The sequence below is a fragment of the Pyrus communis genome, chromosome 5, assembly GCF_963583255.1.
Source record: "Pyrus communis chromosome 5, drPyrComm1.1, whole genome shotgun sequence".
NCBI classification, from domain to species: Eukaryota; Viridiplantae; Streptophyta; class Magnoliopsida; order Rosales; family Rosaceae; genus Pyrus; species Pyrus communis.
The window spans coordinates 6,886,683-6,901,428 of NC_084807.1; the positions used below are offsets into that span (position 1 = coordinate 6,886,683).

The window sequence follows — 14,746 nt, forward strand, 5'->3', positions numbered from 1 at the left end:
TTGAAGAATGTTAAATAAAAATAATAAATTAAAAAAAAAACTTTTTTTTGGTCATAAAACAAATTAAAATTTGTTTATTAATAAATTTAAATATCTTTTGGGAGATATTAAATAAAATGCACATTAATTATTTTGAATTAAGCACACATCAAAGGAATATAATCAATATGTAATCTAACATCATGTTTATTTTAAATTTCAATCTTTTTGAATGATTAAAGTTAAAAAAATCTTTTTTTTTTTTAAAAAAAACAACATTATTTAAATTAGAGAGGAGATGATGGATTTAGCCTCACAATAAACTAGCAATAATATAGTCAAATTTGCATATAGCGAGAATTGAACAAGTGAAGAATTGTTTTCTTGTTTGCCAAAAAATTTAAAAGAGTTGTTTGAGTTAGGAAGATTCAAAAAACATATACTGAGCAGAAAAGAAGGAGAGAGGACAAATGTGGTTTGCGTTGTTCCCATTTTTTTTAAAAAGAAAAAGAAAAAGAAATAGAAAAGCAGAAAAAAAAAGAAAGAAAGAAGGAAAGAAAGAGAGAGAGAAAGAAAAGAGAAAAAAAGAACGAAAGAGAGAGAGACAGAGAGAGGGAAGAGACAACAATGGCAGCAGCAAAGATAATACTATCTATGTTGTTGGGTGGATTTGCGATACTGTTTTTGTATCTCTATGAGTCTTTGGTTTTAAAGCAAAGGAGGCAGAGATCAAAGCTTGAAAAGCAGGGAATCAGAGGGCCTCCTTCTTCATCAATTATCTTTGGAAATATCCCGGACATGAAAAGGTTCAAGCTCGAGGTGATGAAGAAATCAACAGCTGCAGAACCCAGTGGTAATCCAATCTCGAAAGACCATCGTGTTTCCATTAATCATGATTGGCCTTCAACCCTCTTCCCTCATCTGGTGCAATGGCGAAACGAATATGGTAAATCCCATTTCTGTCAATATCTTAAATTTTGCACTCTCAGATGTTGCTTATTTCTCAGAGAAAATTGGAGTACTCCTTTTCAATTTTGACTCAATTTGATCTTTGGTCCTTAACTAAAAATCCATGAGTATTAGTTTACGAGCCTGCAACAAAGCCAGGCAATGGTCCTTTTGAGAAACACCGTTAGAACTTTTGTCCACAATAACGTATTTAAAGGGGTAAATAAGGGATCACAGTTCTAACCAGAGTTAGCGAAAATGACCATTGCTGCACATTCAGGAACCAATACTTTTTAGTTCAGGACCAAAGCCCCAATTCACCTACAGTTCAAGACCAATGCTCAATATGGTTGGTAAGAAAGAAAAGAATGAAAAATTGGAGAATCTGCTCTTCACAGCTTTCGGCAGTGAGCAATGCTCTTCATTAATCTTGGAGGTAACTCTCCAACCGTACATGCTCTAATATGACAATTTAGACTAGAGCAAGTCTCTAACTGATATATCGTAGATATTCATACACGAGACCAGAAGACTGGAGAATGTAGCACAAAAGACTTTGCAACTATCCCATGCATCTCATTGTGCACAAATTAATTTCTCAAAGCTCATATTTATCTATCCTAAGTTACAAGAAAATAATAAATTACAAGACATTAACAAAAGCATTTCAGAGTTTATAAGGATCAAGAGCAATCCAAAATTACGACTTGAAATATAAGAAGTCCTGCTAAAATTAACCAGAATTTTTTTTTCCTTTTCTTTGGACCAAATGGTAGTACACATATATGTACTTTGATTGTCAGATGATCATTGAAATATAACAAGTACTCTTGCAGATGTAATTTGATTTAATAGAGTGCTCTTCCTTACTAGTATCTTTTAGTTTAAGCAGATAATAAGAAATCTACCCAAATCTTCGTCATTTATGCGAATCTTTTATATATGTATTGGTTGCAGGGCCAATCTTCATGTATTCAACTGGAATCATTCAGCATGTAAGTGTTTCAGATGTAGAGATGGTGAAGGAACTTAGCCTGACATCTTTGAACTTAGGGCAGCCTGCTTACAAATTGTCTAAGGATCGCAAGCCTCTGTTAGGCCAAGGCATTCTATCTTCAAACGGCCCGATTTGGTCTCACCAAAGAAAGATTATTGCTCCTGAGTTCTACTCTGACAAGGTTAAGGTGAATCACTAAATCTCACACTAGAAGAAGTAATTGCAAATGTAAGATATCACTTGGATGCATGCTTTTTATGATGCATTTTCGTGTATTTTATTTATAATCAAATGGATCCAACTTCACTGTTTAATTTCAAGGGTATGGTGGATTTGATGGTGGACTCTACAACAATGATGGTAAGATCCTGGGAGCGTAAAATCGAAAGTGAGGGAGGAAGTTCAGTCTTTAGAGTGGATGATTATTTGAGAAGCTTGTCAGCAGATATCATATCTAGAGCATCCTTTGGAAGTAATTATTTACAAGGGAAAGAAATTTTTTTCAAGCTCAGAACTCTTCAGAAAATCATGTCGAATGGAAACATTGGGGTTCCTGGTGCAAGGTGTATCTATTTGTTACAAGAAATCTAATGTTCATGATACTGCATATTGGCATGATCTCATCTGTGTGCTAGATCTCATCAGTTGAAGCACCTAGTTCAAATAGTTTTACTATGTACATGGGGCATACTTATTCATGACTATATCTGCATTCTGCATTCGATCCTTATCATACTAATTTTTCATAATTAAATGTCTCAAAAAATGCTAGATACCTGCCAACGGAAAACAACAGACAGATAGGGAGATTGGAGAAAGAGATCCACTCAATGATCTTAAAGGCTGCGAAGCAACGCAGTACTGAAGCTACTCATGAGAAGGACCTTATGCAAATGATACTAGAGGGGGCCAAAAATTATGATGATGCTGATAACCTATTTTCAGGTTACTCCCGTGATAGTTTCATAGTGGATAATTGCAAAAGTATTTACTTTGCTGGCCACGAAACCACAGCGGTCACAGCATCATGGAGCTTGATGTTGTTAGCTACACATCCAGAGTGGCAAGCTCGTGTCCGTGCTGAGGTGCTTGAAATTTTCAGGGATGGTATTCCAGATGCTGATATGTTTCGAAGCATGAAAACAGTATGTTACTTTACACACACAATAAATCTTTATGTATTTTAATCACTGCAGATGCTCTTTTAATGATCCTGTTTCAAACTCTTTTTGCAGTGCTGCTAAATGCGCTCTTTATAGGGTTTGATATAAAAATAGATAAACGTTGGGATGACAATCATGACATTAGCTCAAGTGTTTCTTGAAGAAGCACATGTTAGGCGGTGAATATGTGTTGAATATTAGTCAAAAAAGTATTTATAGGGACTAGTTCTAGTAATAAAAGCAATACTTAATAAAACATATATACTTAGATAATGAACGCATGCAGTATGTTACTATATGTGTACAGATTCATAAAAGTTTTCACCGAGGTGATCGCTTGAGTCTATAGGCTACATGTTAAACCCATTTATATATGTTGGCAGTTGAATATGGTGATTCAAGAAACCTTGCGCCTGTACCCACCAGCAGTGTTTATTGTAAGACAAGCCCTCAAAGATATTGAGCTCAACAATATCGTGGTTCCCAAGGGAACAAACATTCAGATTCCAGTCCCAATATTGCAGCAACTGCCTGATGTCTGGGGCCCTGATGCCCTTCAATTCAATCCGGAAAGATTTAAGCATGGAATCGTTGCTGCCTGCAAGTCTCCTGAGGCTTATATGCCATTTGGATTTGGTCCTCGGATTTGTGTTGGCAAAAACTTAGCAATGACGGAATTGAAGGTGATTCTGTCTCTTATTCTTTCCAAGTTTTGTTTCTCACTCTCCCCGGCATACCAGCACTCGCCAGCTTTTAGGTTGGTCATTGAACCTGAGCATGGAGTAATTCTCCATCTTAAGAGAGTGTGACAGCAGTTGTGTTTCTGTATTTCACTGTAAACGTCGAAACAAGAAGTTATCTAGATGTCTTTCAAGTTGGATGAATTTCATTAGTTATTACTTTATTTTGGTGTATGTTCGATGATGTTTCGTTGGCAGAATAATAACAGAAGTTGTTCGGTGAAAAAGCTTGTTTTGTTCATAATCTAGGTAAGACGTCCTTCTATCGGCTTGCAATTATAAGGACAGAAATTATGAGATCATAAGTTACACTCATTCATATTGATCATAGGTTAGATAAATTTGAAAGGGTCGCAATAGTTTTATATGCGAGGAAAGTATGACTTCTCTAAGAGGTGCCACATGCCGAAGTATGTTGGCAACGACAGATTTTATATTTTTTACCAACACCAAAAAAAGTGGAGACTAAGCATGTCACCGTGCCAAATAGTCATCGGAGGTAGGATTTCCTTGTAAATCATCTATCTGATCATAGGTTACATGCGTTTACGAGGGTCAAAGGTTACAAGAACTACTAAGAATCCATATGCATACAAGAACCTAGGAGGATAATACTAGGCTACATGTGTTTAAGCGATGAAAGATGAAATGGTTGTGGTAGTAACTTTATGTTAAAAATCAATTTTACATATATGGATTTGACCCACCTAACAAATAAGTATTTCTGAAGTCCAATAATTCAGATTCCAATTCTATATATATTTGAACAAAACCCCAGAGGGTGCCACTTAACATCATAAAACAAACAAATGGTTGCTAGATATAAGGAATATCAGAAGACCCCAAACAAGTAAAAGATAACACAAGTAGTCCATTTCTTTTAAATACAATAATATTATGGATTGCCAAAACAAAGAATGAAGGAAGAAATAAGAAAGAAACAATGGCAGCAGCAAGGATGGATGATAGTATCAGTGTTTCTAGGTGGGCTTTTGCTATTAATGTTATACATTTATGAATTTTTGGTTTTAAAGCCAAAGAGGCTAAGATCAAAGCTTGGGAAGCAAGGAATTAGAGGGCCTTCTCCTTCATCAATTCTCTTTGGAAATATCCTGGACATGAAGAGCATCAAACTCAAGGCGATGGAGAAGCCATCGGCTACAGAATCAATGGATCACCATCTTTGTATTGATCATGAGTAGCCTTCAACGCTTTTCCCATGTGGTGCAATGACGAAATGACTACGGTACACCTTTTTCTGTCAGCCTAATTTCTTTATTGTCTCTTGGTTAGTGTTGGTCTAAAACTAAAAATATGAAAGGAGTAAATTTAGGGTTATTATACAAAATGGTCATTGAGATTTGCATAATCAATAAAAATGGTCTCTGAGATTGAAAATCAATAGAAATGGTCCCTGAGATTGTTCACCATCCATGATTTTGGTCCTTCTGTTAAAAACCCTTTGGGCAATTTTCAAATCTTCGTAACTCAATCGATTCTTAACCAAATTCGACCCATAATTTATCAAAATGAAGATAAGAAAGTGTAGAACAAGATTATACCTATTTTTAAGCCCATTGATTGCCAGAGATGGCCGAAAAATAGCCTGAAAGGTGACTGGTCCACGGGAAAACTGGAAAACTCGCTGGAAACTGGGTAAACTTTAAACGTTCATAACTTCTTCAATACTCAACGAAATCGGGTTATTCAAAAACGAAAATCATACTTCTCAATGAGACAAAGAGAATGGTATCTTTCTTTACTGCTAACTCGCCGTGGTTGGGTCAGAAAACTGCTCTAAAGTGGCTAACTCGAAAATGGTTAGCCACTTTCGAGCCGTTGTCCGACTAAACCACATTGAGTTAGCCTTTGAAAAAGGTACCATTCTCTTCGTCTCGTCAACAAGTATTATTGTCGTTTTTGAATCACTTGATTTAGTTGAGTGTTGAAGAAGTTATGAACGTTTAAAGTTTACCTAGTCTATGGCGAGTTTTCCAGTTTTCCCGCGGACTAGTCACCTTTCAGGCTATTTTCCCGCCATCTCTGGCAACCATTGGGCCACCAAATCGGTATAATCGTATGCTACACTTTCCTATCTTCATTGTGATATATTATGGGTCAAATATGGTTAAGAAACGATTGAGTTACAAGGCTTTAAAATTGCCCAAAATCATTTTTAACGGAAGGATCAAAATCATGTATAGTGGACAATTTTAGGGATCATTTCTATTGATTTTCAATCTCAGGGACCATTTCTATTAATCATGCAAATCTTATGGACCATTTTGTCTAATAACCCGTAAATTTATTTTGGCTTTTATTGGGATCAAAAGGTACTTAGCATTCAAATGCACGTTCTTCTAAAAGCATTATGAATTATTCCATTTTATTGGTTGGTTAGTTGATAGATGAATGAAATAAGCACTTAAGCAGTCTTATGGATGATTTTGCTTAAAAATTGTGCTTTTGTTATGCTTATCTGGTGTATGTATATTGGTGGCAGGGCCAAACTTCACCTATTCAACAGGAAGCATACCACAATTAAGCGTTACGGATTTAGAAATGGTGAAGGAAGTTAGCATGTGCACATCTTTGAACTTAGGGAAGCCTGTTTACCTGTTATCGAAAGATCGCAAGCCACTGTTAGGCCAAGGCATTCTATCTTCAAGCGGCACAATTTGGTCACACCAGAGAAAGATTATGTGAGAATGTGAAGGTAAAAGAGTTCTACATTGGTAAAAAGAGAAACATTGCAAGGGCTTATCGGTTGGGCTACTCCCCATATCGCCAATTGACTTTATGGTGGAATCTCAACTTTCTTCATGATATTAGAGCAGCCATGTCAGTCAATTCGTGTTGTCTATGTGTTTGGCTTGAAAATTCGTCACAGGTGAGGGGACGTGTGAGAAAGTGAAGATAAAAGAGTCCCACATTGGTGAAAGGAGAAACCTTGCAAGCTCTTATAAGATCGTAGACTAAGGTTATGATTTTATTCACTATAAATGGAATGGTGTGATTAGCTTTATATTCCTTTTCGTTATTAGATGGTAGAAATCTCGGGGACGAGATTTATTTTAATGGGGCTCGAATGTAATACCTTGAAAATTTAAAATATATGAATATGTGGAGTAAATCGAGAATAAATAGATTTATGGCTATGAAAATTTGATTAGAGAAGTTTTAGAATTTTGTTTCTAGGATTTATTATAATTTACGTTGAAAAATTTCGATAAGTGGAAGTTGACTAAACGTAATTTTATGAGGATGTATTTTATCCTCATATATTTTATTGTATTTCTTGACATATTTGGATAGAGGACGATTCCACGAGCGTGTAGGCAAAAACTGTTTGACAAACGGAGTTATAACGAATAAATTAGAAATGAACGAAGTAGGGGCAAAATAGTCATTTTTCCATGAATCTGGAAAGCTCCAGATTTGGCTGGAGGTGTGTTTTGGTGGAAATTGCCACATGAAGGGCTGTGAGAGGGGGAGGGGGAGAGCACGGGCGAATTGGGAAGGGAAGAAAAGAGGCAAAGCAGGAAAGGAGAAAAGAAGAAAAGGGAAGGGGTAAGAAGTTGTGAGTGGGTTAGATTTGGATGCTAAGCTGGTAAGGCAACAATTCTCCAATTCACATCCCCTTCATCTGTGTTTGTTAATCAATTTGAATTTTATTGGGCATCTTGTTATACTTTATACCCACATCATAAGGGTTTTAATTCCTTAATCCTTGTACCAGTTTTGAATTGGAATTAGATTTTTATTTTTATTTTCCAAGAAGATCCTTAGAGCAAGACCAACTGGCATGAATTATTGCTTGCCTTATTTCTAGCATAGTAATTCTGACGAAGGAGACAAGAACGCATAATTTAGTAATGCATATGATGGAATTATCTCCCTGGGAAATTCAATGCTTCACATTGTCAACATTTATCTTCTCTCCTAAATTCTCCTTACTATTAAATTTTGAATCTTGGTCCATTTAATTAGGTACAAGAAGCTCAATACTTTCCAGGAAAAGATTTTGTCAACTTTCTAACTTGATATTATGTGCTTGTTTTTGTATATTTGGAAAGATCTACGCTTATTGATAAACGAAGGGTTTTGGAGTTGAGTGTGCTTACATTTGAGAGTTAGAGTCTCGAACTTGGATTATGGTGCCAATAAACATTGTTGAGTTTATTTCAAACAATGGAGCTGAATGAGACATCATAAACTACTTGGTATTGATGTTGTGATTACTAATTGCAAGCATTGAGTTGTATGGCTTTAGCGTCACTACGAAGGATATCCAAAAAAGAAAACATTGGGTTCTTCATAAGAATTCAGGACATTTAAAAGTTGGTGAACTACGAAAGACTTGATCTTGCCCAAGGGTAAGTAGGCAGTCTAACAGGGATTAGATGCAGCCTTAAATAATTGAGATTAATTTTTTGTTGGGAATTTGATTTAAGAAAAGAAATTTGGTGATTAATTTGAAAATTTAATCTTATGTTTTTGGTAAGTAAATTTTGGTTATAGATTTTGTGAGTGATTAAGAAATTTAAATAAACAATTTTGATTAACGGTAGTTAAATAAACAAGAGTTTAATTTGGCCTATCACCGAAATTATTTTCTAAAATAAAATTTTGAGGCATTACAAATGCGCAGAAAGACGCTAGAGAGTTCTCTAAACACTGTCTTAGCAGTGAATATAACTTGGGTATTATGCGGCACAAGTTTATACTGCCCTCTAATCCTGATTGTCCGAAAATTCATGATTTCATAGCAATCACCGACCTCAATCTTTGAGGCTACCACTTCGTAATCAATGTCTGATGTAGAAGCTTCAACCGCATTGTTCTTATTATGTCCCAAAAAAAAAAAAAAAACAAAGAAAAAAGAGGGAGAAAGAGCAGAATTAAAAAGGTAATTAGCAAACAAACGATAAAAAAACATTATTTTTTGATACAGAGAGGTTAAATTGGCACAATAGCTAAATAGATTCACTTAAAATACGTAAAATTTATAAAGCACTTTATACGTACAAAAAAATGAAATAGAAAAAGTAATATAAAAACATAAATAGAAATTAACAAAGTAATAGATGAAAAAAAAAAAAAAAAACCAATGACTTAACTATTACTGTTAAAATTCCTAATTAAAATTATAGGACAATGACCACTCACTGTTTCATCAACCAAGACACAGTATAGTGTCACGTATATATTTATGAACAATTTCAGGAATGTTTGATTTCCATATTCTACACAGACAAAGCTTTATTTTGTCTGCTTTAGTGTAGGCACGCAATTCAGTAATAGGGGTCACCTTCACGGTTTCCATTTAACCTGCTCAAAGAGAATATAAATTTTATAAACTTAAGAATCATGATAAGACAAATTTGAAAACAAATATGGAAGAAAGGACTGATTTGTTTCATTTTTCATTCCTAATTCAGCAACCCATGAAAATTATTTCCAATATGACTGTTACAAAATCAATAACCACATCATAAAAGTGTAACTTCAAAAACACGAAGAACTTCGAAAAGAAATAAGTCAACCAAAAACAATTAAAGAACTAAATTTGACAAAGAAATACACTTGAGAATTAGGACAGTAGCATAAACGAACACACATTAATAGGTAACATACATAATTATTATCAAACACACAACACTTTACGAAATCAGCAAAAGGCTAACTAAAGAAGAAACCAACTATTACAAACACTAAAACATTGCTTACAAAAAGTGCCAAAAAAATGTCAATGAGTTGTCCAGGAAGGAAAAAGCAGGGTGAAAACAGATAATCAAGTACTTTCCCACACTGCAAATGCATAAACCAAAAAGAAAAACACTCACTAAGTCAATTTTAATAAGTTAACAAAGAAACAAAAGATTACTATCTTTTTCGGGTGACATAAGCATAAAGTCTTCTTTTTATTTTCATCCACAAATATAACGTTATAAACTGAAGAGTTGTCATTTATTTGTTTACACTATGCACCACAGAAAAAATTACAAATCTTGAACAAACAAACAATATATGGTGTCAAAAAGCTAAAAAACTTGTAATACTCAATCGATAACAATATTATCAAGTTCAAAAGAAAAATGAACTTGCTTTATCAATCATAGGATTTACCACTTAAACATAGTTTGTTACAACAGGAACATGGACAAATTTAAACAAACAAATGTAGGTACAGTTCGGAGTTACATATGATAAAAATTAGCATAAATTAAAAACTAAATACCTCAGACGATGATAGGAGCAACCTTGGGAGTTAATTTAGTATGAAACATACAGTTTGCAAACGTTAGTAAAGCTAATTCCTCAGCTGATGTTTAAAGTGGGAAGCGCTTAAAAAATAAAACAAAAATTTGATCATCAATAAATGGAAAGAAAGACCAATAGGACACAATTTCACAACCAAAACGCTTGATCCATGCTAATTATAAATAGGTGCACATACACTTTTCTTTCGTTTTGATACAAATATGTCTCCAGCTATTTTTACAATCTCTATAATAATTTATAAAATATCAATTTACAAATATTATGTCTCTTGAAAAACATACTAACACCAATCTCTCTCTCTCTTTCTTTATTTTTTATTTTTTATTTTTTTATTTTGTGTGTGTGTGTGTGTGTGTGTACAAATTAGGTCATCATTCCATTGAAATACACCATTTCTTCTGTGTTTCCTTTCTTTCATTTTGCCACCACTGATGGCAGTCATTACTTACTCAGCCAATAACCCACAATAACACCATATGTCAAACACTTGACATCTTTTAAAATCATTTTCTTACAAACAAATACAACCATAAGCTTACCATTACCAAGCTTATTACCAATAAAAGACATCTTATATTAAAACACCAAACAAAAACTAAACACAACACTACACATGACTTTCACAACACAGAAACGTAGAAAATTTCCTTTAGCATAAGGCTTAAACAGAAAAGACAAAAAGACTTACCTTCAACACACATGGGTTCCAAGCCTGCACATAAAAGCAGCAAAAAAACGAAGTTCAGACTTTGACGAAACTTAAAACAAAAGGAAAATTGTAAGTTCATTCTTAAAATGATCATCCAGCATATAAATTTTGAACATCAAATTACTCAAACAAATATGAATTAAATCTCGCTGTCATCAAACCTATCACCTAAAACGAACACCGTGCTCAGCCAAAAAGATACTTAAATGAAGAACACTTTTAAGGATTCAAATAAACAACACTGCATCTCAAACATTTGACACTTATAAAACCTGCATGACCTTTAAAAAATCTAACCACCTCGTTTAAAATCAATTCTCCACAAAGTGCATTATAAAAACTTGGATTCCATAATCTAAATTCCTGCTTTCCCCCTCAGAAGTCAGAGCAAGAAAGAAGCCATGTTTGAGTCAGTTCCAACTGTTAAATATTAGTACTTTCTCACAAAATCTTTATCTAAAATGAATATATAATTTTTTTTTTAAAAAAAATGCTAAGCACAATAGTTAACAAAGAGGTAAATCTATCTTTATTTACATGAAGAAAATAATACTACATTGTGATATTGATTAGCGATGATAGCTGAAGTAATATTGTCATAAATTTTTTGTGTCGCTTTTTTATTTGAATAATAAATGTTAACATAAAAAATATAAAAAATAAAATACCCTTATGATCAATCTACTTGGATCTTTATCATGCTAGATGTTTCATCTACATGGAAAACACCTGAAAACTCGAGGTATCAAAGCTAACATTTTAATCTAAAAGCCTAGAAATCATAAGAAAACAAATGTTGAGACGACAGTAATCTCAGACAGCAATTTCTAACAAAAATTTGACCATAAAACTGCAAAACCATCTCTCAATCAGTATTTTTCATCTTATAAAGCAACTAAACTGTTACCAAGGCTTCAAATCCTTAGGAGAAATCATTTTTCTACCAAAAAAAATTAAAAGGAAGAAAAGGTAAAGAAAAGTACGAATACATGCATACGAATACATGCATACCTCAATTATGAAAATAAAGAGGAAACCATTTTTCACCAAGCTCTTCCTATCAAAAGGAACAACAAACGGAGAAAAACAAATCATGGATTCCCAATATAAAACTTCGTTCTTCATGTATAAATTCAAGGTCTGTGTGCAAAGCTACTCACTTTAGATTCAAATGGGGCTTCATAAAAAAATTATTATTAATCATTTATCTTATGGTGTTGAATCAGGACTCAGAACACACAAAAATAAAAACATCCACCTCTGGAAAACCCCCAAAGGGAGAACGAAAAAACACTCACCTTTAATACACACAAAGCTTCCAAACCTGCACACAAAAACACCAAACAACCCAAGATCAGCTTCCAACGAAACCAAGAACAAAAGCATAGAAAAAATTCACACGGAACAAAATCGAAAACCCATACCCAAAAACTTAAGACAACAATAAAACCCCCAAATTTTCAAAACACATACCTAAACAGGAAACCCATTCGCATAATTGAAAACCACAGAAAACAAAACCAAAGACCTGTAATGAGAAACGCAGACAACTCACTAGGAGAATTTAGCTCTTGCAAGTTGAAAATCTGTCGACCCAATGCACCAACCCAAATAACCCATACAGGTTGATGAATTTTCCCCCAACAAAGTAACCGCACACCAGCAGACCCAAAAAGGAGCAAATGGTAGCAAAACAAAACATAGCAAGGGTTCAAAAATGAAAGAAAGCGATACGCGAGAGCAGGAGAAGCTGAGAAGAACAACGAAAAAACATGAAAAGGCAAGAAATTAAAAAACCAAAATACCCCACACTATTTATGGAATAGAACAATATAAACACTATTTCTAAAACTTTGCGGTACATTCTCCATATAAACGTGACAGATGGGTTATTTTCTATTACAAGTGTGCATTTGTTATGTCTCCCTAATTCATAAAAAATAAGACAAACTAATTCAAAAAAATTTCCTTTCTAATGAAAAATCATTTTTAAAGGTATAGTGAATAGTACCAGGAAAGGTATAAATGTGGTTTTTCGTTAAAAGTGAACAGTATCGGAAGTGTTTTGTTAAACCTCTTAATTAAAAATATAGAGCGAGAGTGCCACACCAACAAACAACGAGCATTGCTGTAACCTTCTCTCTCTAGGTGAGTCTGGGTTCCCATTCTCTCATCACCCCTCTCTTCCTCCTAATCTGCAAAAATCTGCCACTAATCTCCTTTTCATTTCTTGGAATTTGTCACACAAATTTGCAAAGAACTCGATCATCACCTTTCCCCTCATTTTTATTTTCGAAAAATGTTACACACTGTCGCCATCAATAAAATGATTCAATTCAATCTATCATCAATATCATGCATGCTTGATTTACTTTAGAAAATGGATGCATGGTTTAAATTCCGTACTAATTGAAGGAATTCTTGAGATATTTATGCCTATATTTCAAAATGGATATAAGACTAGTTTCCTAGTTCGAGCCAGGCACTGGTTAAGCAAGAATCTACATTCTTTTTCTGTAATATTGTCGATTTCAATTTGTTTTCATGACCTCTGAGACTTAAATTTTCATTAAATTTGATACTTCTCATTTCAAAATCACCATTTGCTTCTTTGAGATCCATATAGCCTTGTATTTGGGTTCGATTCTGGAAGAAGGTGGCTAACTGATTGTTATGGCGGAGGGAGAAGGAGACGAATACGTAGAGAGAGAAACGGAAAAGAGAGGATGAAGATGGTGGGTTAATGCTTGTTGGGTTTGATGGAGGGGAATAGCAGGAAATAAAAGTAAATAAATAGAGCCTATTGGGTCGGCTAGCAATTATCTCATAATATTTGTGAATTGGCTAACGGGCTTCGGTTAGGATCTGTTGGGGTAATTATGAAAATAGATTTTATTGCGGGTAATTTGGCTCATGTTTTTTAAGTTTATAGGGCTGGTACATAAAAAGAAGGTCTAATCGGATAAATGGTTTTCTTGGTGATAAGGAAATCGGAAAGTAATCTAATCGGATAAATGGTTTTCGTGGTGATAAGGAAATCGGAAAGTAATCTCCGTGGTAAAAAAATTAGGATCTAAACCCTTATGGCGTAGTTCGTTAACAAATTTAGTCCAAAAGTGATTTTTTGTTAAATGTTCGTGAAATACAAGGGTAAAAACGTATTTTGATGCGTGACTCAAATTCCCTGAACTTTTCCTTGCTCCATTCCCCGACTTTGTTATCATCGAACTTAGCTTGGTTTGCCCACTCCCTCATTCACATTATCGAAGCTAGCTTCCTCATCTCCCTTGGGTGTGTGGAAAGACGCAGATGAGGGAGCTAACTCCAATATCCTTGAGGTCCTCCAATGTTAACATGGGCAATACCTCATCATCCAGCTCATGAATTTCGAACACCTGCGCATACCGCCCTAACCCTAACCCATTGAGCCAAACCCTAACCCCATCTTCCCCACACCTTCCTCTTCCTTCATTCCCAATTCTATCCCCACTTGTCCCTCTACAATTCCAATCCCTGGCATCCTTATCCGGCCCGGATAGCTCAATACCATCATGGTTATCCCTACCCTCCGAAATCCTGGTCCTAATGGGTCTTCTACTTCCATGGTAAAGCAGCTCCCTTCCATTGGCATGCCCTTCCACATCCAAATTCTTCGAACTATTAATTGCCTTGCCCATCCACACATCGGATAAACGGTCTCCGTGGTGATAAGTAATCAAAAAGTAGAGAGACGAGGAAGGAGACAAGGAAGAACAAGGCACACATCAATGTATATTTTTACCCTTGCATATAACAGACATTTAACGGAAAAATCATTTAGAACTAAATTTGCTAACGGACTACACCTCGAGGGTTTAAATCCTAATTTTTTTTTTACCACGGGGGCTACTTTCCAATTACCTTATCACCACGGGAACCGTTTATT

At 34.7% G+C, this 14,746-nt stretch overlaps 2 protein-coding genes and 1 long non-coding RNA gene across 4 annotated transcripts; 1 reads left to right on the forward strand and 2 right to left on the reverse strand.

Annotated features, from left to right (window-relative positions):
* Positions 1 to 559: 559 nt before the first annotated feature.
* On the forward strand, positions 560 to 4,103 carry LOC137735394 (cytochrome P450 714C2-like). Of its 2 annotated transcripts, none has more exons than XM_068474818.1 (5): positions 560 to 925; positions 1,885 to 2,111; positions 2,246 to 2,487; positions 2,697 to 3,069; positions 3,471 to 4,103. In XM_068474818.1, the coding sequence occupies exons 1-5, from the start codon at positions 607 to 609 to the stop codon at positions 3,894 to 3,896; spliced, it is 1,587 nt and encodes a 528-aa protein (XP_068330919.1). In that variant the 5' UTR covers positions 560 to 606; the 3' UTR covers positions 3,897 to 4,103. The 2 variants fall into 2 exon arrangements, with proteins under 2 accessions (XP_068330919.1, XP_068330920.1); XM_068474819.1 differs by lacking the exon at positions 560 to 925 and adding an exon at positions 1,021 to 1,363.
* Positions 4,104 to 9,057: 4,954 nt separating this feature from the next.
* Positions 9,058 to 11,874, reverse strand: LOC137733457 (uncharacterized). The gene is made up of 3 exons (XR_011068488.1): positions 11,833 to 11,874; positions 10,801 to 10,824; positions 9,058 to 9,158 (listed from the first exon to the last, which is right to left on the reverse strand). It is a non-coding gene; the product is annotated as an uncharacterized lncRNA (long non-coding RNA).
* A 2,225-nt stretch (positions 11,875 to 14,099) lies between these two features.
* LOC137734205 (uncharacterized) lies at positions 14,100 to 14,498 on the reverse strand. Its single transcript, XM_068473508.1, has one exon. It carries the CDS (start codon positions 14,496 to 14,498, stop codon positions 14,100 to 14,102), a length of 399 nt encoding a protein of 132 aa, XP_068329609.1.
* Between the last annotated feature and the right edge of the window lie 248 nt (positions 14,499 to 14,746).

Excerpts from the sequence above, each read along its gene's own strand:
- LOC137734205 (XM_068473508.1), bottom strand. The coding sequence starts at position 14,498 with ATGGGCAAGGCAATTAATAGTTCGAAGAATTTGGATGTGGAAGGGCAT.
- LOC137735394 (XM_068474818.1), top strand. The coding sequence starts at position 607 with ATGGCAGCAGCAAAGATAATACTATCTATGTTGTTGGGTGGATTTGCG. Across the intron at positions 2,112-2,245 it reads TCTACTCTGACAAGGTTAAG|GGTATGGTGGATTTGATGGT; the intron begins GTGAATCACTAA and ends TTTAATTTCAAG. Across the intron at positions 2,488-2,696 it reads ATTGGGGTTCCTGGTGCAAG|ATACCTGCCAACGGAAAACA; the intron begins GTGTATCTATTT and ends AAAAAATGCTAG.